Below are 25,988 nucleotides of genomic sequence, written 5' to 3'. Positions count from 1 at the left end.
TATTACTAGAGAGAGACCGAGATGGTGCAACGCCAGTGAAATGTTTCTGACTGCGGGAGTTAATACTTTCCAAGCTGTATTATTAAATCTTATGTATAAATTCATCTGCAGGAACAGCTCAGAAAATGTAATCACCTTGGGTTTGTCAAATAGGTAGGTCTATGTACTTTGTGACATTGTATGTATTTCTATTTTTTACTGTTTTGTACTATCTGGACCTTGAGTCTGAAATAAAGGTTTGATGATGATGATGATGAGGAGGAGGAGGAGCGGAAAGTGGCTGCTTGCCTTAAGGCTGAGGCTTGATTTAGTTTAAGGCTGAGGACCTGGCTTAGTTTAATTTTTCATTTCTTTGCACTGCTGCTTATTAACCACATTCTTCAGCATTTTCTGCATAATGCAGAATGATTCTTCCAGCGCATTGCGCTGATAGTACTTGCACTAGGGCTTTGACTTGCCATGGGACGTCTTTCCATTGCAGTACTGCTTCTTTTCTTCAACCCATCGTAACAAAACACACTTCCACCTTTTAGTGGGTCGGCTCACCCAAATGTGTGACGAGACACCCACGACGAGGCCGGTGTGTCTGGTCAGGTCCCTTAAAGTTACCTCTTTTCTCCACTATTTTTGCCAAACAGCTGCATATCAGACCACCTGCAGATCCCTCTAATGTGGTCCAGAAGGCCCCACAACACGCACGCAGGCCATTGAATGGAGAGGAACACGTTATTATGATTAAATATGATTTCTCCCTGCAGTGGATGTGTTATAATGATACAGACAGTGAAATCCCCATGAGCAATAACGCATTCCCAGGTGAAAATCACACCACGGCCCAGATGAGCGCTTGCCTCTGATTATACGTACTATCTTCTGTGATCTGTACCTGCATTGCTTTGCAGTGTCAGACTAGTAGATTCATCCTGTGCTATCAGCACCATGAAAGTGCCATGAGTTTGCCCTCTCGCACGCAGTTACCAATTACATCAGACGGCTAAATGTGGAGCCACAAAGATTTATAATCTATTTAACAATTATTAGTTCCAGTATTAACCCTCATTACTCGGTCAGTTCTGCCAATTAAAAAGCCGATACTCTATTTCACCTGGGCATCAGACACAGGGGGGTGTTAAAGTGTCGAAAAACATCGCTGTGGTGCAATATCTAGATACTACAAGAGCTGAGCTAGGAGGATCAACTCCATAATGATAAGACTGATAAGGTTCATAAAAGAATTAAACTCTCAGAGTGCCAATAAGAGCTCTGATGCCTGTGCTACATTCACAAGAAGCGTTGAGTGGGAGTGGATAGATGTTCATTCACAATACCATCCAAGAATAGCCTAGTCATAATGAGGCCTTCTTAAATGAGTTATGACGTGTACACAAAGAGGAAGGTGCAAAGTCAGACTGTAGGTTGATGGTAAACAAAAGGGAGGAATAAACTCACTCTTGCCACATAGCAGAAAACAATCTAATAATAATAATATATATAATTTACAATTAAGTCACAAGTGTCCATCACAAAGATATCTGAACCATAAAAAAACGTTGAGGTGGAAGATGTAAAAAAGGTAAAAAAACATGTGACTTCAACAGAAACAAATGTGTGTGTTCAGCACCTGAGCTTTTTCCAGGTTTGACTCATTTACAGCTTTATTATCCATTTTTTATGCCACAAAGAAGTTTATACGTTACAGCTTTATAAGTTCGAAGCAGGGTATCTTCTTCCTGGGCCTTCTGTGCCGTCTTACTACAGTTGAATAACCTAATAACGTCATTATGACGCCACAGCTACAGGTTTTTATTTGTCCCACCTCACAGCTAACAGCGCGGGCCATTCAAATATTGTTTACATCAGAGCTAATAATATTAACTATATAGTAAAAACAACACAATAGACAAATATACACACTACTGCAGATGTAAAAAAAACACAGAAGCCGTTCACTTATCAAATGCTGTTCACTATTTACGGACAAAGTTCCAAGATCTGCCAGCTAGTTTTCTGTTTGGCAAAAGTCACGCTGGCCCACTGAGCGCTGTACGTTGATGCAGACGTACCGATGAGGCTGCCTGGGTCAAAGAATACACCCAAACATGTGAAAATAAATAACTGATAATAATAATAAAGATAATAAAGAAAAAGGCAATCTAGATTATTATAAGTCCACCTAGAGGACCTCGGGCTTCTCTCACATAGAGACACGGGGGCTGAATCTGGATAAAAGCGCTCCTTAAAACGAGCTGCAGTGGAAGCAGCGCTGCAGATACACAACAAAGAAAGACAGGAGCTGTGCGATGAGAAAATAAGCTAACGGGAAGAATTATTCTTTAAATATGTATATGAAATATCTATGACTTTGTGATTCTGTTTTGGCTTGTATGACCCTGACGGGCCTCCACAGGTTACGAGTATTGAGACCAAAGTACATGTTTTATTGAATTAGTTACATAATCTATCAGAAATACAAAAAGATGAGTGACAATTGAATTACCGGAAAACATATTATACAATAAATGCATAATAAAAGAAAGATGATATACATCTATAACTAAATTAATGATAATGTTAGTGCTAATTCAACATGGCTCTGCATTATCATGCTGCAAACATGTGAACCACTTTCCACGTTCAGTGAAACAAGTTTATGGGAAAGTGACCTTACGACTTCTCTACTGTGCTGTGTCAAAGCAAAACGTTGTGCAATAGTGCAACATTTTATCAGCACAAACGCTGTCGACCTGCACGCTCACTGCCAGCTGGTAGCTGGATGTGGTGACAAAGTAAATTTGAACATAAATTACCATTAACTTAACTTAACTTGCTTGAAATCTATTGGAACGGTATTTTTGTTCTTTTTGTATAGTTTGAACACGCATAGTATTTCCATTGGTTTGATAATCAGTAAAACAATCTGTGAGTTCTAAAGTGGCTGTGAGTTCTACGTCTAGTTGTGACATTGCATGTCATATTGCACTATGCATGTTACATTGCACCATCTAGTGCATGACATAATCTAACAATTATGTTATGTTAGAGTAAAACATAACTAGGTCCTTTCTGTTTTGCTTGTTTGCATAAAACCGTATACGCAGGCTTGATATCGAGCATGCAACTCGGTGGAGAGTGGTTACACTTAAAAACCACACCGGGGGTCATAGTGCACGGTGCAAGGGCTAATGTGGCCGCCTGCTAACTCCACCGGGTGTTTGATCAGCCTTGCATGATGTCAACACACTATCACCTGTCATTAAAACAGATGAAAGGCAATTAGACTAAATGATCTGCTTATCGGTTATCACAGTTAACAACTAAATATCACAGGTTTAAAACATACTGACTGCCTTCCGAAATGTATGACCATCGCGTTGCCAAAAAACTATCAGCCAGAGTGAATATAAAACCGAGGGGGCAGGAACAACCCAGCCACCTCCCCCAACGTCTGAAGACACACACACACACACACACACACACAAACACACACACACCTTCAACTGCAGCAACACTCGCTGGTACTCAAACCTGGCTGGAGGATTTATTTATGTTAGAGCAGGTCAAAAATTTAAAAATCGCCTCTCTATCATTCTACTGGGGAAAAAAAAGAATTAAGGACATTTAAAAACTTCAGTAAAGAAACAACACGTGAGTTATTTGATCATGAATGTGAGGAAGCAGCTGTGGTCTCTGGCGCGCATGGTGGTGCCCGGGGCGGGATTTGCGATCACCTGCATCGGGGCCTACGTTGTGTCCCTTCAGACGGACCACAGGTACACTTTGAGGGTCGTCTCTGCCTATGGCACGGTGGTGTTCGGCATCCTGCTTGTGCTCACCGGAGTCTTCTGGAACATCTGCCACAGCATGAAGAGCAAGATGTACCAGAGCGGAGGACGCGAGCAGCACCTGCAGATCTACACTGTTGACAGGTAAGACCACCGGAGACATTATAAGAAGAGTGAAAGAAAACTGCCTATCGATTTCGTATCAAACCCTACTTACAAAAAGTATAACAGTGGTAACTTTCATTTTAAAAACAAGAATTTGAGTGAAAACATAAATAATGTTAAAGTTAATCACATCATTTAAACATAAAAGCATTTTCTTTCCCTTCTATGTGATTGCATTACTGTTGCAAAAGTTAATGATAAAATATCAGTAACTCTTCCTCTCTAGAAGAATGGAAACTTTGTGCACCACAAAATGTTTTGGGATTCAAGTCAATACAAATATAATTTGTCAAACTGCTGATCTGTATGTATCTACCTCTGCAGAAGCTCCTTCCCTCCGTCGTACGAGGAGTCCCAGGCCAGCCAGCCGAGTCCCGATGCGGCGCCCGAGTTTGAGGTGGCGGTGGTGGTGGACGGGGCGCATGTGGCGCTGGGCCTCGCTCCTCCTCTCTACAGCCAAGACGCCTCGGAGGCCCCGGACTGCACGTGGAGCTGGGAGCAGCCTCCTCGCTACTGTCAGGTGGAGCGCGTTCAGCAGGGAAACGTGGATGCGTGAGGCGCAGACGGGGGAGTTGTCACGACGCCGGAGGGAGGAAACGTTTTGCCGAAGTGGCTTGAAGGGAAAGCTGACTGGCGATGGTTGATGGGAATGTGCTGGACAGGACGCTTCAGAAGAACGGGAGGTGCCTTTTGAATATGGTACGAAAGATGGACCAGATGTGCTGACATCAGTCTTCACCCTAAACTCTTCGGGCGGACCCTGCAGTACATTAAGGGCTCTTGAAAGAGGTGAATTCTTGTGGTGTTGTGCTGATGTTGGTCGAATGCTTTTTTGTCTCAGGCCTCGAGCCTGAAATTGCTGCTTAGTAAATAACCGAGGAAAGTATTAATCCAGCTGGATCCATTGACGGTCAGAAATTACCTTTATCTGCACTGTAGCAACAATTTGTACACTATTAAACTATTGCAGGTGTAATACAGCTGCTTGCATTGGAGTTAAGGGAGCTACCTCTATTCTGGGGTTATTTGTATTATGTAAATAAAAATAGGAAGTTGTTGAGTTTGTGTTCAATATGTTTCTTTCCCACTAAAACATAAATGCAAACGTTTTATAATGATTGCTATAAATTACATGTTTTAAATGGAATTCTTCTTAACCGGCAGCTTTATCTATTTTCAAAGTAGGTCAAACCAACACTCACACACTTTTTATTTAGAGAAAATATTTAGATTTAAACCTTGGGATGTTGGGATTAAATGGGCAACAGCTAAGAACCACAATCACATTTATTTGTTGTGGTACATTTTCTTTTGCAGGAAAGTCCTGCTGAGCATGAAATTGTTTGGGATCACTTAAATGATTGTATCTGCAGTAATGGAGACACAATCATTTAAGTGATCCAAAATCAGACAACAGACTTAAACATAAAATACTACTGAAATAGAACCAGCAAATTAAATTCCTCGTACAGACTTTTCTGCAGAAACATGACGGCTTTGTGTCCAATCTCGGTCTGCACATCGAGGACAGACAACAGATGTCCTGTGATCTGAGCTAATGATTGCATACTTTATCTATATGTATAATGGACGTCTACCCAGAGACTCGTTTGAAATTGTGCATGTTTACTGGGACACACAGAAAGAACACACCATGACGTCCTGACCGACTGTTTGAAGAGATTATGGGTTTTCTCTCAAGCATACCTGACAACGCAGTTGAAAAGTTCACCGCAATAAAGATAATGGTGGAGCAACAACTCAACTGTGCGGATTGCTTACATTCATGCGCAAATGAAAAACCTGGTTATTGGCAGCATTTGAATTAACCAGTCCTTCAAAAGACGTATTAGTATACGATTAGACGCTTGTCTTAGCGACACATTGACAAACTGGCATTGACCCTCATCCAACCTCGGAAACCGGCCTGACATTATAAAACAGGCGGCTGGGGCAATAACCTGTAAAGGCTGACAGGTAATGTCTGGCTGACTGAGTGAACACATCCTTGAGGATATCCACTGGCACATCCTCAATTCACGATGACGGCAATAAGTGTGTTTATTAGTTCCACTCAGAGCCTATAAAGATCAACCCTCTTCATTTCTTATCTCCACACAACAGCTTTAGCGCATTTCACACTACAATCCAAAGCAGGTGCTGCGCTCGACAAACAAAAGGCTCCTGTTCCATGAGGATGTTCAAGCGACCCGTGATACGTGGCATTCGCACAACATTGTGAAGGATATGTTTGATTAAAATCCTGGAATGCCTGCGGGCAACATATCTCAACATATATGTGTTTTTATCTGTCCCCTTTATTCCTGTCGGTTTCGATTAAAAAAAGGCAAATATCGCACACAAATAAAGTTTATTTGGGTAGAAAAGAAAATGATATATTGAAATATGGTTATATGTCATTCCTAAACTGACAGATGAAAGCAAAAACCAGATTAGCAAAGCTACCTAAAATATGTTTGCTATTGCTTTACTTCTTTTAAATCTCTCCCTATCTAGAAAACACAAGTCTGACAGATTAGTTGTGATGTTGCGCCTGTTTTTCTTCTTAAAAGGTTTTACTCACTTCAGCATTAAATTTTCAAAAATTGACATAAATGAGTGGACACGTACAAGTAATATGTCAAGCAAACACTGCACTGTAAATAAAAAAAGATATCTCAGGCCTCCTTAGTCAATAAATCTTTATAACTGCAATCCACAAACATTAACACTCTGTCTACACATCCAATATGTTTGCTGTCTTTTCCATTGTTTATTCCTGGCAAAAAGGAAATGTCCCGCATGGTTTGGACACTAACCCTATGTTTTTGATAGCTGACTGATGATAGTGGTCAATAAACAAAAAGGAGAATCCCGTGCTTCCTTCTGCTTAGTCGTCATTGGGAGAAGGAAAAATAAACAAAATCACCATTAAGCTACAGAGAATGGATTTAAGTCCGGGAAAAGTTATTTACTTGCGTGTGTGCGCAGCTAGATGCATGTGTGTGCGTGCATGTGAGAGTGAGTGTGTGTGTGTGTGTGTGTGTTTTCCTGGAGGCTCATGTGATGACGTTGGGGCCGCGGCGCCCCGTCCTCTCGTGGACGTTAGAGATCTTCAGGGCAATGGCGATGAGAGGACCCAGCACCACCTGCAGCGAAGAACACATTAGAATCGCTTAGCAGCTTCCTCTTTTTTACAGCATGAATATGAGACTATCAGAGCTGCGATCTTACACTAAATCACGGTGTTAACGGTGTTAGTACACCTTGATGCAGACCTGCGCTTTGTTGCGCAACACAGCACATGCATGGCAGACGTCATGTGGGTTTGAGGCCTAAAAAACATCGTGTTGGTAAACCAATAGCTCAACAGCTTCCAGGATGGATAACTTAGTTTGACTTTGCCCCTGATTCAACCAGCATTTCAAGAGGCATTAACCTCGTTTGTCAACAAGTTACTGCTATTTGCAAGAGATAATTCATTCAAACCTTTTGGGGGATTGCGGTGTAACACAGATATGAGCTGTGAGGACATGAGTCTTCTCATGTGTATAAGCTGAGCTAGGTATTTGACAAATGTAAAACATATCTTAAAATAACGAGGTGCACTGCACACCATGCTAATATTGCTCAATAATTATGTGATGTGGCTTTGAACCCTTCATATCACAGGGGTTGTGTGTTGGAAAACAACCCACACACTCACATACACCATTTGGCATTGCATATACAGTAGCATGCAGGAAGCATACAGGAACTATGTCTGTGTATCAAAGTATTTAAAGGGCTTTCAGCCCAGTGAGCGTGAGTGAGTGTCTAATCATGTGTGTCGTGTCTGATTATAAAATGTGCGTCGGGTACGGGGCAGAACGATTAGGAACTTCATTTATGGTAGAACATTAAAGATAAGTTGTCCAAGGGTTAAGTGTAAGTCACATAATGGCAACAAGGGAGATTTAATGACAAAGTTAAACAAATCAGTTTTACCTCAACGTTTGTGTATTATTCATCAATAGGTCGCCCATACTTAATTAATAGATCTACTTTTCCTAAGATCAGAATATATTTTCAATATCTCACACCTGAATTATGTTTGAATCAAGGTAACGCTCAAATGCATATGTCTACCCGGGCTGGAGACGCCATTGGTCGCGTTTTGACCTGCCGATAGCATGAAGGGCGGTCGTTGACCTGAGCACGCATCGTTTGGTGAAGCGGGATGGTAGGTGGCCAAACCTAAATGAGCCCGACTCGCTGTCACGGCTGCAGCTTTACAACCCCTGGGTATGGTTAAAGTGCACTACCTATTCCAACACCCGTAGCCACATCAGAAGCTATTGTTTCTTATCACTCCAAAGTCTACAGGTCAACTAGCTGGCATTTCACAGCTTAGGCTGTATTACCACGGCAGTATCTGCACCCATCATTGCAATCGTGTCTTGTTGTTCAATCCAATACGAACCAATGGTCAAAGTTACACTTCATCTCAAGCGGCTGGGACTAAGGAGGTTATGGTGGAAAGAGCAAGAGGGAAGGAAAAAGGCATTTGCAGGCAAAAGTGATACCGGCTGAATAAAACGAGGAGAGATGATTGGTTGTTTGCGGCAGTTTTCATTTAAATATTTAGTAATCGGAGTCTGAAATGCATCCCATCACTCAAAGAACGGTGTGCCAGTTGTGAATCTATTATGTATATTACCGAATAAAACAGACAAGCTACTTCTGCTACCGTCCCATATCATTAAACATTTTATATTATCCATTTTATGGGGACTAGAATGGCCGAATACTGCGTAACAAAAGACTCATTTTAGAAGCCTTTATGTGCACAAACAGAACCGAACCTCTGTCTCAGAGTGTCGCTCTCCCTCTACCTGTGTCTCTCTGCTGTGTCTCTCCGGGTCTCTCTCGAAGCTCTCGGCGTAAATGCGGATGGTGGCGCCCGTCCCGCCGCCGCTCCCGCTCATCCGAAACACTAGGCGGGACGCATCAGTGAAGACGATCCTTAAACCCTAGAAATACAAAAACACAATGTTCACATTATCCATTGTTTGGTTTGTTTTGGGGATTCAGCGCGTAATACATCTGCTTGATAGATTCTCAAAATGACAATTGTCTAAAAGAATTCTATTAGCGCTTCTCACTGAAGTGAATGAAGAACTACATGTTACAACACCAGCTTACAAACCATACGACCATTGGCAACACTGTCAATGTAAGACAATAATGATCTGATGTGCAGTAACTACAAACATCCCCTAGATGTCGTTATGTGGTTTGTTGGGGCAGTGTTCAAACTTGTCCCCCCCTTTAGTGAGCTGTTTTATGTTAGACGGTGATAGAAAACTACTCGTGTTCAGTAAAATCCCAAGACACTTTATGAACGATTCGTAGTTCGTAGATTTGGTTTGGTAGCTCATGTAGTTCAAACAGCAAATCACTTCTCGGCGTTTATATCGAACTCAGAGAAAACATTGTCCTTATAATTTAGAAGTGTACCGTTTCCTCTTTTAACTCTATCTACGTTTTCAAGACAAACAGGATGTCCTTGCATCAGGCCAGCCAACCACAATTCCTGCTACCTGACGTAAGCAAGATAAGACTCTTTGACTAATGCACGTGTGACGACTTCTATCTGCCCTGCATTCCACAGGCGCTCTTCCCTCGTCCCATAACAAAGCAAGGAGCATGAATATGTAAAATGTCCCGTTGGTTCTACTGAGGCACGCCGTATAGACTTTATCTCAAGAGCGTACCTTGCCAGAGTCTAGGTGAGGAGAGACAGTGAGGATGCGAGATGTCCGTCCTGCCGCCTGTCTGTCTATCTATGTTTGAGTGTGTCAGCTCATCTCTAACAATAGAGGAGCAGTTATCAGGAGGCCGACTGATGCCGGTTAAAAACAACGTCTGCTTCAAAGTTCAAAGGCCCTGAGTGGAGCGCATACCAGCCAGAGAGCGTGTACGTCCGTCTCCGTCCATCGACTTATGCCGTGGCAAAATGTAGCACGTTTCAAGCCAAAGTGATCGATGACCCATGTTTGACATTTTAGCAATATTATTATGGCGTAGACATTTTAACATTCTACATACAAAATTGGGGTAAGAGACAAACCTCCAAACATTATACACAAATTCCCACACACACTCTATATAGCAAGCTTTCTCTAAGAGGTTATCTGCTCATGGAAAATACCTTCATCTTTTAATCCAACTTCAATTTTGGCGATTTAGTATTTAGTTTTAAATGAAGCCCCAGTTATTCACAAAAAGGTCTTAAGCTAGAGATCTTAGATAATTGCCATATCAGCCTTTGTCTTTATTGTAATTTACAAGATTTTTTTAGCTAATGGCTAACTTTTAATTTACATATTTATTTGTTTTATATTTATTTCAAAATGAACATCAAACTACTAACAGATACTGTATGTTTATATTCCATAACTGTACATTAAATATTTCTGACTTTTTCTGACCATTATTAGTATGTAGGCCTACTTTATTTTCCAATAGTACAGTATCTTCATTTGGGTATTACGTAGGTTCTTTGGCTACGATTTCTATTCAACCACTATCCATGTGCCGATATGTAGGAAATGCAGAATTAGTGCAGCAGTCAACTCTAAAAGGCCGCCATGCCACTGCTGTGTAAATCCCCCGCGCTTTGTCGTTTGCATGTGTTTGTGTGTGTGTGCGTGTGTGTGTGTTTACGTGCCAACTTGTCCCCCCTTTAAACCCACTTGCAGTGGAGCGACTGCAAGTGAGACGACAGCTGATATAATTCTGTCCTGGCAGGAATGTTTGCTGTACGGTAATAACACACACAGGGGTGACTGGGATGCTGAGGATTTGCCACTGAGGTTAAATCACATTTTGTGGCAACAGACTAACTTGCTGTGGTGCTGCTGTAACCATAGTTACACAGAGAAATATATAAAGTACAGTGTGGCCTTTACTGCTGTTAAGGTACATCGAGGTAAGTCGACCAACGAATTCCAGACACTACCATGAAAAACTATGTATGTACATGTATGCGTGTGGAAACATGCAGCCCGAGTGTAGTTTCAAATTAATTATGTAACTATCATGTCCAAACCTTTGTCATGAGACAGCATTAAAGCTTAGTAGGTGGTCTAACTCACAAGAAGCGGACAATTGAGTGCACGGGTTTGTAAGGGAGCACACAAGAAGTGAGTGTGTGTGCATGTTAAGGTGCTACAGATCTTCTGTCAGTAAAAAAAACAACTAACAAACTGCATCTTAAGCCAGATACAAATTAAACGAATTCCTTGAATATAGCGAATATATATACTATGCAAAATATTTCATAATATATGAAACAATATTTTTTTATCTTATATATATATATATATATATATATATATATATACATTTTTTAATCTACTACACAAAGAAAATAAGAAATGAGTCGGTCTAGATTTAAGTTTTACTAATATAGCTAAATTATCAGAGAAGTTAACAGTAGTTGTCATATTACTGTTTAATATATCTGTAGTGTTTGTATTAAACTTTTCCAACTTCCCATGTTCTATCTTCCCTCTTTCAACCCAGACTGACCTGGTTTCGAGCCACGGTTCCATCGACAGGGTCGATGTACTCAAAGTTGTCGGCCCTCTCCACGCTGTATACGTGGTCTCCCACAGCAAACTTCTGGCTGGTGAATGCTTTGTCTGAGATTACTGACTCCAGATCCCTCATCAGGTAAAAGGCTGCGCGAGGGTCCAGGCCTTCGTAATCAAACCTGCCAAGAACCAACAAAAAGATTCACATGGATGCTGAGTAAGACTGACGCAGGAAAGAAAAACCTTTCAGGAAAATAATTTGACTGCATTGCTTTTACTTAAAATGGCCCGGCACTGCAAGAGAGAAGAGCTACCAGGTTGATTTTTTATCAAAATGATGACAGATGTTTGTGTTTTTAAGCCTTTTTGGGGATCTGCGTGGCCTCTCCAACTTCACGTTGTGGGAAATCAACATGAAATTCGGTACACTCTCTGTGGGAACAAGAAAAGCTGCAGCAAATGTCAGTGGGAACAGTGACTACAGGAACTATCTCTGCCTGTCACAGGGGAGAAGTTAAAATAAGAACAACCGACAACCAGGGAGGAGGACTGCAAGAGAAATGGACGAAGGTGAAGGCCTTGGAGACAGATTTGCCTTCGGTGGGGATACAAAGGATTGCGACTTTAGGGAAAAGCAAAGTCAATCTCAGGGCTTGTCCATTGAGATTATTTCAATAATGATTCCAACATGGAAAGTAATAATGTAGGTGGACCAATGAAGAGACGAAAGATAGGGAATACAAATAAAAAGTCACGGACCAAATGCTTCATGTGAGCTGCATATTCAGAGAGCTTATTTATTACCTGCAGAAGTAGTTACGTCCGAACATGGCCCAGTGTTCTCTGACAATCTGCTCCACAGCCTTTTTCCCAGAGGCCATGATGGACAACCACACCAGCACCGACCACAGTCCATCTTTCTCACGAATGTGGTCTGAACCTAGAAAAGAAAGAAAACACTCTGTTAATAAACGTCCTCATACAAAAAGCTATAACCAAATTCAACTGTCAATTCTCTGCAGCTGTTCTCTGTGAATGAAAAATATATTTTTCCAGGAGGAATATATTGATCCAGGAATGAAAACATGGCTGGCTAAGTGTATCTTGCTGAGTAGATCCCCATTACTGCTGTATCAGCTTCATCCTCTGGTGTACGTCTGTGTTTCGGTGTGGCTAAATACCTTTTCACATATAATAATTATTATAATATGTAAGTTAATAGTGTACAGACTTCCAGAACAGAGTATCTTAATAAGATGGCATTTCAGTAATTATGAGAACATGGTAGGCCGCTGGTGACTGTAGCTTAGCACAAAGAGGAATTACAGTAGTTAGTGTTCTCTAGAGGCTGATGGGCTATTGCATGTTTTTGCTCTTTTGTACAAAACCAGGCTGGCAAAACCCGTCTTAATGCTAAGCTAAAGTGGCCACATCCTGGCTCCAGCCAATACTTACATATAGCTAAAAACAAGATACCGGCGTGATATCCAAAACGGTTCTTTGGATATTTAACCAATTACTAAGACCCTCTTTTACAGATAATTTGAGACAATAGTGTAGTAATCCAACAGTCTACAACAACCCCACGTAAAATGGTAGTTGAATTTGGCGTAGTGTTCATCTCAACCCCATGTAACAAAATGTCAAGGTTTAGAAGACACGCCCTAAAAGACACACACACACACACACACACACACACACAAAAACAGAGGAGCAGTTCACACCCTCGATCGGCCTCCTTCACTTGGGAGGGATTCCTCTGTTCTCAAAAACAGCTGCACAGTAAAAGTATCTGTTAAGGGGGCACGTCGACATTTTAATAAGATTGATTATGTTTGTAATGTTTCCCCGGCAGAGCTTGGAGCAGAAAAAAACTCTGCATTTGGGTGTCATTTTAAGTTACATGCTTATTTCCCGAGAAGAGCGCGAAGGTATCATTATGCTTATTTTATAACACAAAACAATTCTCCGCTTTTGTTTTCTCCACCAAACCCCGACACACCAAGAAGTGTCCCTCCTTGCCCCGGGCCTGGCTCTGACTGCATGCAGCTGTTAGGAAACGGGGAAATGACAGTTGTCATTATTTAATCCCCATCCCACTGCCTGTCTGCTCCCCGACACACAGCGAGACAGAGTAGAATTTACTTATTTAATTATCATACCTTATCATAAGTTTCCTACAACACCGGTAAATATTGTCTGCACTGTTTACCTTGTTACGCTAAAGTTACAATATGGGTCATTACACCAGGGAGCCCTAAAGTCACAGCTATAGACATTATACTGTATGTCGTGTGAACTAAAAAGTCTAAAGATGGCAACAATCAAACAACCTCAACATGTTTACTTATAAAAAATAGTTGAGTGTTTTCCTGAATAAGTGTATGAGAGTCGGTAAAGAGCAGGGGTGGTGTGCAGCGCTGATGATTTAGCACTCAGGACTCTCGCTGAGCTTTTGGCCTTACATGGGTCGACAAGCAGACAGCTCCCTTAGTCCTCCGAGCTCTCTGCTCCTTCCACCTCTTTTCCTTCTCGTCAATACTTCTCATATTTGGACTCTCTCTCAACCCTCTCACCCACCTGTTCCTAGCTTTTCTTTAATGATGTTCACACCTGCTAACATTTCTTCTTCTTCCCTTCCCTCTTTTTCTAGATTTGGATATCATTTTAAATCACAAGGATGGATGAAGAATAAATGTCAGAGGAAAGAGGAAAAACCATAGGAAATTGTACCGCTGAAATCTAAACGGCTGTAAAAAAAGATGAAGAGAGATGAAGAAGCGTGGAGAGGACAAGAGCGAAGTTGCGTGTATTATTTGTGCATGCACGCTGTCTATATGTGTGCGTCTACATTCACAGAAGTTGCCACTGGAAGCTTGTCCGCATGTTGCAGTCATTCAGGGAGCCTGTCTCCTTTTATAGCAGAAGAATGGGGAATATTTACACATGCAGTCAGGGTCACAGCCCTCACATCTATTACACAAGGCTTTCTGGAGCTACAGGCAGCGAGGATGCAACACTTTACAACACTAGGCCTGCAGCAGACTGCTGAGTGACTGCTGAAACGTATTTCAATTTAAAAGAAAAGGAAACGTTGAAAGCATTAATATTACAAAGGGTTCTTTGTAAACATGCCAGCTTACAGCATCACTTTCTGGCTCAACTTTGGCCTGTTTTCACGTACAATAAGAGGTACTGACATCTCATCTTTTTAGTTCCCGCTCAAAATAAAGTTGGTTATAAAATCTGGCCATGCTGTTGAGAATAAACTGCTTAAAGGAGAAAAAAACATTCAATTAATCAAGACCACGTTGCTGCTGTATGTGTGCTGTGACAAAGTGGTACCGCACACAGGTTTTACCTGGCTCAACTTTTCCAGCAACGCAATGCAACATCAGCAGGCGATGCACCAGGCGATGCACCGTGCTGGGCACACGGCTGAAGGATGACATCATCCCCCCCTTAATAACTGCTCACAAATCCTGTCTTTGTTCAAACCACTGTGCCGGGTGTCGGAATCTGAAAAGCGACTAAACCCGCGGATCCACTTCAAACCAGCCACTCTGTGTCTCACACTGTCTTAAACGTAAGCACCACGCGCGTGTTCCATCGGATTCCTGTTCCGCTGACACAGAGCGCCGTCTTCGTGAGTGGAGTGTGTTGTTCGGAGTGAAGAGGTTGTACCTGTCCCGAAGCTCTCCTCCCCGCAGAGGGAACAACGGCCAGAATCCATCAGGTTCCCAAAGTACCTCCAGCCCGTGGGAGTTTCATACAGCGCCAGTTTCATGGCTTTGGCCACCCTAAGAAACACAAAGCACACAATGTATTTATCGAACACCAGTCTTTCTCAGTTCTGACACAAAGATACAAACAATCGTCTGACCTTTGAAATAAAGCAAACCAAATGATGTATGACAAGCGTAATCTGCCAGCAGCTCATCCAATAACTTAATAAGGCGAAGGCAGCGAGAACAAAGTGAGTTAACCTTTTAGCTGATGTTTGCTTTGAACCTGAGCCATGGACTCGCATGGGAGGAGAAGCACAGGGAGTGTGTGTGTGTGTGTGTGTGTGAGTTTCTATGTAGGTTGATATGTGATTCCCGGAGAGGGATAAAGGTGAAGACACTGCAATATGTTGGAGGAAGAATCAGGGAGGAGGGGGAAAGGACAAAAACAAAGTCTAAGAAAACTTGTCAAGTGTGAAGAAAAGTATCTGGCTGAATACAGGGAACTACTGTAACATGATGATTCGAGAGGATGGTTGACACATTTGGATAAAATGTGAAAGCAATAACGTAGTATCACATAATAAACAAAATCCTATCTTGGCACTTTGACGCGGAGGCCTAGTCCCGCCTCCCCTTCTCACTCGTATAAGTTTCACTTGCATCAAGTAAAAGGATTTCCATTGGATTTTCTGCCCATTTTCTAAACTAAACTCATTAATATCATTACAAAAAAAGCAATTTACATTCGGCAACGACATGTGGATCAGCCATTGGCACAGTGTGAAAACAATGTCACGGGCCAGGTCATAGCTATATCCAAGGATACCAAGATCATGTCCTAAATGCTGTTTCTGGAATCTGAAGCGTTCACCGACCTTTGGGAGAGTTGACATTCTACAGCTATGCATATAGTGCACGGAGAAATAACTAAAGCTGACTTGCTTTGGTCAAAAACTCCTGTAAAACAGTGCTTTAATCAACATTTTTGTAACAACAATGGTTTAAATCAATAAAGTGATGACCAACAGAGTTATCGTCCAGCTACGCTGTCGTCCTCAGCTCCACGGAACATTTAAGCAACTTTAATTGTTGCTTTGTTTTCGGTTCACAACCCGCAACTGTTTTGGTTCACTCTTACATAATTCTCCCATAGTAGAGTTCCCAGCAGCAGCTGTTCGCAGCAAAAGAAAGCATTGATAAACCCACTGCATCCTATCTATTCAGCGGTGAACTCAGAGGAGCGTTTAGCAGCTATTAAGAGCCGGCTTTTTTCCTTAGGAGCTAAAAAAGAAGTGAAGATTCATTATAATATCTGACAAATTCATCAAGTGGATCATGGGGTGTGTTTGTGTTGCATATTTCTACTGACCAAACAATCAAGCTTAAATACAACTGCTTTTAGGCGTATTAATAATAGTACAATATACAATCATTGGATTCCTGACTATGTGGCGTAAAAAGCTTTGAAACTCAACTGTTGTGATTTGCAATTGTTTTGGTGGTAAGAAATGGGGCTGAGGTTTCACCAGAAGAATTTGTCGTACTTCTGAATCCTGACTTCATTCCTAGCGGCTAATGAGAGCTGAAGTTGTTGAATGCCAGCAGAAATAATTTATAATGATAAAAATGAGGCTATTATATTTTTACTGTCCAGAATAATAATAATAGATACCCATACAGCTTTTGAAAAAAGTAGCAAAATGAAACATATCATCATTTCAGATAAAGACAAATGAAAAAGAATCCACCCTGCGAGAGAAAGCCGATTGTGTCTGTGAGGAACAGAAGGGAATTTCTATATTATTGTATTATAAAAGTGACCATTCCAAGCCTGCTTGCAGAGATATTTAGTGTGCAACAAAGATGAGTGCTCAGTGTCCTCGTAGATCCCCACGCATCCCTCCTCAACCAAATCATCCACACCTCCTCAGTAACTGCCGCAAGATGTGAACTTCCCAGGACGCAACAAAACAGTTGTTGGACTCGTGTAAATCACAGTGCAATATATACGGATGTGGGTGGGTTTCTGGGTTGTGCACGTCCACACAATCATCATGCACATAAATAAACTCCTCAGTGCCCAGCACAGTTGTTTACGTAATGGGATAAATAACCAAATAAGAGTAACCAACGTTATTCCCCTCTGGGGAAGCGAGAACGGAAAGCCTGGCACTTCTACAAGAAAACAGAAACTCTGGCCTGAAGAGCCTCAGACGGCACGTACCCGGCCAACACAAGCACTGAAACAGACGGCACCAGAACTCCGTTTGTGCTTCAGTGTAGGGGCAAAACAGTGAGAAGAAATCCTGTTTACCAGATGAGCTCTAACTGAACAACAGCATGGCAACACTAAAACACACGTGCGCCACAATCGACAATCTTCACAGGCTCAGTGAAAAAAGAAAAACGCGGTCAGACATGAGGAATAAACTTAGTAGGTTTATATTTAGGGCTTTAATCCCCATGTGTGGAGGTGCGACCTCTCAACTGTAAGCCTTTGAGGTCTGTTGACATCCGCTTTCTCACACTAGTAGAACTTCAACATTGTCAATAAATGTGACAAATCAAAGGGATCCTGACACAAGGTTAGGTTTTTCCTGTATTTCTTAATACCAGTTGTATTTTTGATGGGTTAAGTCTCATGTCGATTGAACATTATGATGATTCTTACTAGTGCTGTTAAATGATAAAAATATTTAATCACGATTAATTTAGGTCATAGTTAACTCAAAATTAATCACAATTTATATATATTCTAAATGTTCATTTTTTCCCATATTTTTTTAGTTATTTTAATGCTCTAATCAACATGGAAAAGTGGATTGGCTTGCTTTATGCAAATGTTTTATTTTATTGAAAAACGACATTGCCAAACAGGGCGGTACAAAATAAAATTATAAAGTGCACATCTCAGGTAAAGGCTTAGGGTTTTGTATGTAGTTGGAAATAATTTGCCTTAAAAAAAATACATGTTGATGTAAATTAATTTACTATACGATCATATCTGTTTAATAAAATAAAATTGAACAAACAAGGTCAACGAAAAAGGTCACAAGATGTGATGAGAAGGGTTCCCACAAGGTGAAGGGAAGGCAAAGATTTCACAAACAGCAATGACCACCTTCCAACACCCCTCATGAGCTCAACGCTGAAGATTACAAAGTTACACACACTTGTACACACTCATCAACCAATATCTCTTTTGCTTTCTCTCTGTCCCTATCTTGTGTATATCAGGATATAGAAAGGGGTAATGTGAGGAATGAAGAATCTGCAAAGTGAAATATTACCAGCGTTTGGCCTTGGCTCGATATTTTACCAAACATAGCATACAGTGCCCTCTCCCCTCACCTCCCCCTCTGAAGAGAGCTCAGCGTGAACTTAAAAGCTTTCAGCTGGCATTCAGACAAAAAGAACCGCGCGGTGGAGCTTTACTTGGGCTTGAAACATTCTTCTTGGCCTGAACCTCACTGGACTACACAAAGAAATGGAATACACTGAAGATGTTGCCTTAGTGGCCAACACTGAAAATCCCGGAATGTGAAGAATTAAAAATAAAGTTGAGCGAACATCTGTAAATGGTCCCTGCTGTTACCAACAATGTTTAGAACGTTATCAAAATACAGGAATATAAATATTATCATCTAGTAATACTACAGCAGGGTAGAGAAATGTGCTTGTGGGGTCAGTGTTTAATTTAACTTGTTTTCCTAATTCTCCGCCGTATAGGAGACATCCTAAAGTCCCGTAGGAACATTGGAGGATTGTTTGGGACTGTAAAGTCCGGACAGGACTGGTAGTCCTTGTCGCAGGTTTAGAGGAAGGCTGGTCCCTCAAAAGGGCTTCCTGCGCCTCTGCAGGCCCTCACTTGGTCCCAGTGAAGCAGCTGCGGTTCTTCTAAAGTCTACAGACCTCTTTAGGTTTCTTTTTCATGCAGCGACTCCTAAATCTTTGTGTTAATGTTGCACGGTGGGCCTCCAGGTCACACTGCCTTCTGTCTTTGTTGTGAAGCCGTCCTGGCACCGTCCTTCCTACGGTGGAGGTTACCAAATCTGACCTTTGGCCGTGCCGATCAGGGATTCAGTACAGACGATGTCCCGGTAGCGGCACAGCAGCAGCTCAGCCCTTTCTTCTCCCTACATCCTTCCATCCCTCCAGCGGTTAAAGGAGAGGCTGATGCTTTCTTCTTCTCCTCCTCCAAAGCCTTATTGTGTTTGTAACTCAGATAGACAGACACCATCACGATTTTACACCTGTAACTTTGGCCCTCTGACCATCTGAACCCAGATACATGCCTCCCTCTCTCCGTCGTTGTTCCTTTATTCCCCTCGGTCACACAGAGCCGCACACTGTCCACGAACCAGCGCGTTTATCAAGGCGTTTATAGCACAGTTTGCTTGGCTATGCATAAACACACGGCAGGGAGGGCTGCTCAGTGTAAACACACTGCGCACGGACACACACGGCGGCCACTCGCTCTCCTAAAAAGGCCTACAATTGGGCGGGCTCCAGGGGACGACAACACACTGCGCAGGCACTTCGACACTCCCTGGAGTTTGTCGAGCACACGTGTAAATGTTGCTTTCAGGGACAGCGGTGTTACATTAGGAGCTTGAGTGCTGGTTATGAAATTAAACAAAGTGGCCGTGTCCTGCTACAATGCCAGTAACTATCAGATAAGTGAATAGGTAGGTATGCTTTGCAAAACCCCACGTTGGGTTTAACAAGGCAACAGAGAAAGAAAATCTTACACGATGCAATTTTCTGACGAAGCCAGAAAGCCAACAGCGTGATATTATCTGTAATTTATGTATTATCTATAATAGAGATCTTTCTTTATGGTAATTTTACTTCTCAGGAGTTTGACAAGATTTCCCAACTGAGATTCCAGGAAATTAAATTTAGGGCCTAATCAGGGCAAAAACAGCAAATTCTGACAAAATTAACAGAGAGAGATGAAGGAGGGGTTTGAAGGAGACATTTTGATGTAACTGATGAAAAGGCCTTTCATCTACAATAGGAGAGTGTGTGTGTGAGTGAGCTGTACGAGGGGGGGGCATGGCTTAGGGTTGTACCAGGACATGTGACATTTGTGTATCGGGTCTAAGCCAGTGTGTACGTGAGTGTGTTTGTGTGTAAGTGTGATGGGGCGAGGCTCACACAGGAGCCACTTAGAACAAAACTTTCCTGCAGCTCTTCATTGGGATCATTATTTCAGTTGAGCATCATAAGACGCAGCCTGAGGCGAAGATCAGCTCAACGCCACACAAGTGTGTGTGTGTGTGTGTGTGTGCGTGTGTTTGTGTGTGTACGCGTGCCTGTGTTGGTGTGTCTACCAAGCCTGCCAATAATTCAGTGATGTAACATCCTACTTCACATATCTAAGCTTCACTTGCAGCAGTGAAACCCAGAGAGATCAGGATTGGCAGAATCCTGTTTATATAGAACTATTTTACTTAATAATATACTAAATGTTTCCTGGCAGCGGTCAATACTAACAATGGTGTGATGTTCACCAATTACAACAAGCATTTTATAAGATTTATTTCAATATTTCACAATAAATGAGTGTGTGTGTGTGTGTGTGAGCGTAGGCGTGTGTTGTACCTGTCGAGGGCCGTGCTGGTGGCAACACTTCTGGCGAAGCCCTTGACTCCCAGCTGTCGGAAGTAGGGCACGGAGGACAGGTTGGCGGCCATGATGGCCACCGAGTCTGACGGGTTCACAAAGAAGCCTTTTTCTCCGAGGATCATGTAGCGGTCCTGACGACAGCACGGTGAAACACAACAGAAGGTCAGCCTAGCTTTTACTGTAATAAAGTGATCATACACTTTACAGAGAAAAGGCCGGTGATCTTCTCTATTTGACTCTCTCTCAACTCATAGGGTGAAGAAACGCGGAAGCATGGTGTGTGCGTGTGTATATGTGTGTGTTTGTGAGTACACAATAGAAATGACTATTGGACGACATGCTGGAAAAAGTGAGCTGCTTGTTGGATCATTATGAATACTGAATTATTCAGCTCCATTGCTTGTCTTCCTCAATGAGCATACAACAATAAATACAAATAAATAAGGCTCGCCCTGGTATCTATGGGTGGAGCCGAATGACAATGATTTAGTCATAATCGGAAAGAAAATAAATGGTAGTAGTTCCCAGTTATTAAAAAACATGGTCATGCTCTGTTTCTCCTCGGGTAGAAAACTAAAGCCCATTTTGGGGATTTGTTCCTCTACTACAATATAAAAAAATGCCAATTCGATATATGACATATAAATGCTTAAAATGACATTAAAAAGCGTTGAAGATCCCCTCCAGACAGCTTTTAAGACTGTAGAAATAAGAAGTCTTACCCCATCCGCATCAAAAGCCGCTCCAAAGCCAAAGTCCCCTCCTTTCATGCCATCTACCAGAGACGTGGCATAAGTCAGGTTGGGCTCTGGAGGTCGCCCACCAAAGTCCTCCAGGGGGACGCAGTTGACAGCAGAGTTAGCGGGAGCTCCCAGCTCGTCACACAGGATCCTGCGCACATAGGGGCCCATCACTGCAGCACGACATGAGGAGAGGAGAGAAGACGGAAACGGGTGAGTCTCCCAGCGGCTCGCGGGCTACGTGAGGTAGAGGAGGAATTGTCTGACCTCCGTTCATGGCATCTATGTGGATCTTGAGCTGATCTGGTCCCGAGAAAAGACTTTTAATGGCATTGAAGTCGAAGATGTTCCTCAGCAGTTGTAGATACAACTCAACTGAGTCCACGATCTCCACTAGAAACACAGAGGGAGATTCTTAGTCAAATGGAAATGTGATTGTACGTATTCTATAAAGAGCAACGCAGCCAGTTGGTATTGTACCTCTAAAAGGTTTGAACTTGTTCTCCAGGTCAAATTCTTGCCTTCCCAGCCTGGACAGGTCAATGCGCAGATCGGGACATATTGCATACTCCTCGAGCGTCCGGCTCACCTGGCAGATCCTCTCCATCACTGTGTCCGAAGAGGGTCCTACCACGCAAAGGAAGGCGGACATGAATGTTGGTAAAAGTACCGAACGAGGGTGGTCTTTTTTGTCCAGTGAAAAAAAGAAATAAAAAACTCAGAAGTCTCAGTACTCGCCTCCATTGGCCACGTTGAACTTGATTCCAAAGTCTCCAGCGGGGCCTCCGGGGTTGTGACTAGCTGTGAGGATGATCCCGCCGATGGCCTTGATCTTCCTGATGATGCAGGAAACAGCGGGGGTGGACAGGAGGCCGTTGTGACCGATCACCAGACGGCCGATCTGCGCCGAGCAGATGTTGAACAGAAGCAATGTCAGCAGCACATCAAATCCAGGCTGTCACCTGTTCTTATAATGTTTTTTTAAAAGCTAAAAGTAGAGCTCACAAAGTTAACACGTTCATTTATGAGATTATTGGGGCCAAGATTAATGCAACTAACGCAGTGCACTTGTCAAACAGAAGGGGGGTCAGTGGCAGAAATTTATTGCATTAAGTTTAGAAAAACAAACTATTAATCGCGATTAATGAGTTTCAAATTCTGAGGGTTTTTTTTTTTTTTTTTGTCAGGGATGAGTTTCTTGAAATCGCTGCGACACAAAAAATAGAAAAACAACTATGCTGACCTGAAGTTCAAGAGCCCATCTGTCCGACTGGTGGGGGGGGGGGGGGCTAAATAACAGAGTTGCCCTCTCTATTTATAATTTCTATGCTACTTTTAAAGTGATAATACCACCAACATCCCATAATTCTCTTGCATATCAGCCATTCAAAATAAAAGTATCCTCACTACAGAGGAATTCATCCTCCCTGCATTCGGCATGTTGCATGAGTATATAAAGAAAAGAAAAGTAAAGTGAGGGACTACGCCTGACATACATGTTCTTCCAAAAACACATTCAGATTATTGCGGGCAAAGAACTATCCCAGCTATTGTTTACATTTTATTTAGTGACTAGTGTAAGAGACTTGGCTGCCATATGACAGGGGATTCCCAAAGCATGAGGTTTGGCCTTGGAGAGGTGGAACGGCGAGAGGGAGGGGGGAACATACGTCGGCAGGAAAATAGAGCAGGATGGATGGAAGTGCTGATAAGGCTGACATCAAGAGACATTTGGCTGGGCCAGCAGAAAAAGAAAACAGATTGATCTCAAAAACAAGTTATTTCCCTTGTAGATTTTCCTTTGGAGCCCTTCCAAACCAATCACAGAGATCTCAGAGCAAGCGTTTTAACATGAGCCGTGAGCTCACACTCGTTCTCTCTCACTGTCTTCCAGTAGTTTTTTTATTGATCTACTGACGACACGTTTTTTCGGACAGGTTGACATTAAAAATGACTCCCTAGCCACGGCCGTAATACTAAACGTTCAACAACTATGCAATTAAATATATGTATATGGGATGTAATTGTACAATTGAGATTCAAAAATATAAAGTAACCAACTAACCAGCCAACATTTTTGTAAAAAGATTTATAACAATCTGCTAACAGCAGTTATGAGGCTGATAAGTTACTTTACATTAGCTTTTCTAATGCTTCCCTATATTTATTTGCTGGTGACCCCTTAATAAAAAGTTACTGTATATGTCGATATGAGTTTAGAGCAGATCAATGGAAGAGGGATTTTACACTTATATTTAAGTTTTAAAGGCTTGAAGAAATATAACTTTAAAAGTTTTAATCATCTCGTGACCCCTTTGATTGTGAACCACAGGACTACAGCATATGAACATCCTGAACTGTGATCGCTTCTTTGAGCAAAACAGGTCAATTAAGTTGATATTTCCCTTTTCCCCATTCCAGTGATACCGATAGGGTCACACTTTGATTTATGTCCATAACAGATTACTTATTACAACTTATTCTGCAGACACACCACCCTATAGCTCTTAGTTCGGCACACATGGTGTTGGGAGGGTCCCATTACGGTGATATATTGGAACAAAGGCTTCCTAGTCTCTGTGGGCCTACGGTCACCCCCCTCCCCTCCTCACCCCTTCTTCCTTACCCCATTCGCAGCTGCCATCTGCACTATCACCTCGGTGGCGGCTCGGCTGAAGTAGCGGCCGTCGCTGCCCACCACCATGGTGCAGCCCTGCCGGTCCCGCAGGTCGATGGAGGACAGCACGCTCTGGATGTAGTTCTGCAGGTAGTTCTTCTTCCCCTCGAACACCGCCGTCTTCCTCCGCAGCCCGTTGGTGCCGGGCCGCTGGTCCTCGAAGGGGGCGGTTTGGACCGTCAGCACCGGGATGGGGCTCGTCTCCATCCTCCTTCTGAGGGCGCCCAGCGGGGGGGGTGGAGAGGAGAGGAGAAGGGGACGGCGGGGTGAGGAGAGGAGAGGGGGCGACGCCGATCAAACTGAAGTTGGCTTCTGCTGGTTTTCGGACCCCTGAGTCGAAGCAGCCGTGTTTGTCATGAGGAGGACGCGCGGAGCGAAGGGGGTCCTCGCGGGTGGGTGAAGTGGCGCAGTGGTTGTCCCACGCCGGGAGGACAAGAGACAAAAATCCCCTCGCCAATTGTATGTGGACGTCCCGCGTTCAGCAAAACTCTCCTCTAGCTGTGGGACAACTCCCTCTTCTCCTAATGAGCCTGAACAACTGACTACAGGAGAGAGAAGGGAAAAAAAGTAGGGAGGGACAAAATCTTCAAGGCCCACAATCAGCTGAGCCTCCGGCCCAAAATAGCCCGTTGACTGATGGCGGTGGGGGAATTGTGTCGGGACCCTTTCTGCAACCGGACACTGCTCGTGTCCGAGCCGTGCGCACTGACCGGCATGAAGGCGTAAACTGTCCCCAAAGTCACTAAGGGGTTTATGACAGCACCCCGAGCACGACTCCTCTATTTCTCCTTTAAAAAGTCATTTGTTCTGCTGTAGTTATGTCAGCTCGCGCGCAGGATATTTTGTCAGAGTGGTTGTTTTATTTTATTTTATTTTTAAAGAAGAAGAAAAGAATGAGTGGCATCGCATTTGATCGCTGTACACGAGCAGGTGAAGTTGTCTCCAGAAGGCGGTGTGTGTGTGTGTGTGTGTGTGTGTGTGTGTGTGTGTGTGTGTGTGTGTGTGTGTGTGTGTGTGTGTGTGTGTGTGTGTGTGTGGGCGCTCCGAGATGCGGTGAACAGTGCCGCCTTGTGGCAGGAAGAAAGAACTGAACGTTTGATTCACACGTAGAAGAGCGACAAGGATCCGTCATAGAACCTTTATCTAACTGAACAGAGGGTTTTATTATTCCTGTTTTGAATAATTTACGTGAATGTTGTTGTATCGATTGTAATCATATTACGTTTGTTCGTTAGTTGTTAATATTTAATACATGTGTATTTTAAATTGTAGACCTGGAATTAGAGCATGGATGGAAAATACGTTTTAAATTATATTTTTCCCAAAACGTCACCGATACGAATCCTAATATTTAACCAGCATTTTTGGATTGATTTATGAATACCATGAACAAACTAATACAAAGCATGTGACTGGACAGGGAGGATGTGGGCGTGTTAAAAGGTTTGACTTAAATAATGTGATATTGTTAAAGAACATCCAACTAAATCCTAAACGGACACCCGATGCATCAATGTAACACAATCTGAACATGTTTCTGACTTCTCAATATAAACAGAGATGAATTAATATCAGGTGGTTTGATTAGTAAGCAGGTGTTATAATATTAACAATAATCTAAAAGTGATTCCACTGCGCCCAGATCCCAAACAGTTCTGCAGCTAATGGCTGAATAAAGATCTTGG

General features: G+C 42.6%; 2 protein-coding genes across 2 annotated transcripts; one reads left to right on the top strand and one right to left on the bottom strand.

Annotated features, from left to right (window-relative positions):
* The first annotated feature begins 3,524 nt into the window (after window positions 1-3,524).
* Window positions 3,525-4,651, top strand: LOC144386368 (transmembrane protein 252-like). The gene is made up of 2 exons (XM_078087375.1): window positions 3,525-3,926; window positions 4,272-4,651. The coding sequence occupies exons 1-2, from the start codon at window positions 3,661-3,663 to the stop codon at window positions 4,501-4,503; spliced, it is 498 nt and encodes a 165-aa protein (XP_077943501.1). The 5' UTR covers window positions 3,525-3,660; the 3' UTR covers window positions 4,504-4,651.
* A 1,650-nt stretch (window positions 4,652-6,301) lies between these two features.
* pgm5 (phosphoglucomutase 5) lies at window positions 6,302-25,988 on the bottom strand. Its single transcript, XM_040195853.2, has 11 exons — window positions 24,253-25,988; window positions 22,365-22,527; window positions 22,107-22,253; window positions 21,894-22,019; window positions 21,609-21,799; window positions 20,863-21,017; window positions 15,212-15,327; window positions 12,332-12,467; window positions 11,523-11,706; window positions 8,822-8,959; window positions 6,302-7,096 (listed from the first exon to the last, which is right to left on the bottom strand). Exons 1-11 carry the CDS (start codon window positions 24,508-24,510, stop codon window positions 7,007-7,009), a joined length of 1,704 nt encoding a protein of 567 aa, XP_040051787.1. The 5' UTR covers window positions 24,511-25,988; the 3' UTR covers window positions 6,302-7,006.

This window comes from Gasterosteus aculeatus, chromosome 13 (genome assembly GCF_964276395.1).
Source record: "Gasterosteus aculeatus chromosome 13, fGasAcu3.hap1.1, whole genome shotgun sequence".
Taxonomy (NCBI): Eukaryota; Metazoa; Chordata; class Actinopteri; order Perciformes; family Gasterosteidae; genus Gasterosteus; species Gasterosteus aculeatus.
The sequence above is the reverse complement of the archived record's forward strand: the minus strand, read 5'-3'. Positions and strand labels throughout refer to the sequence as shown.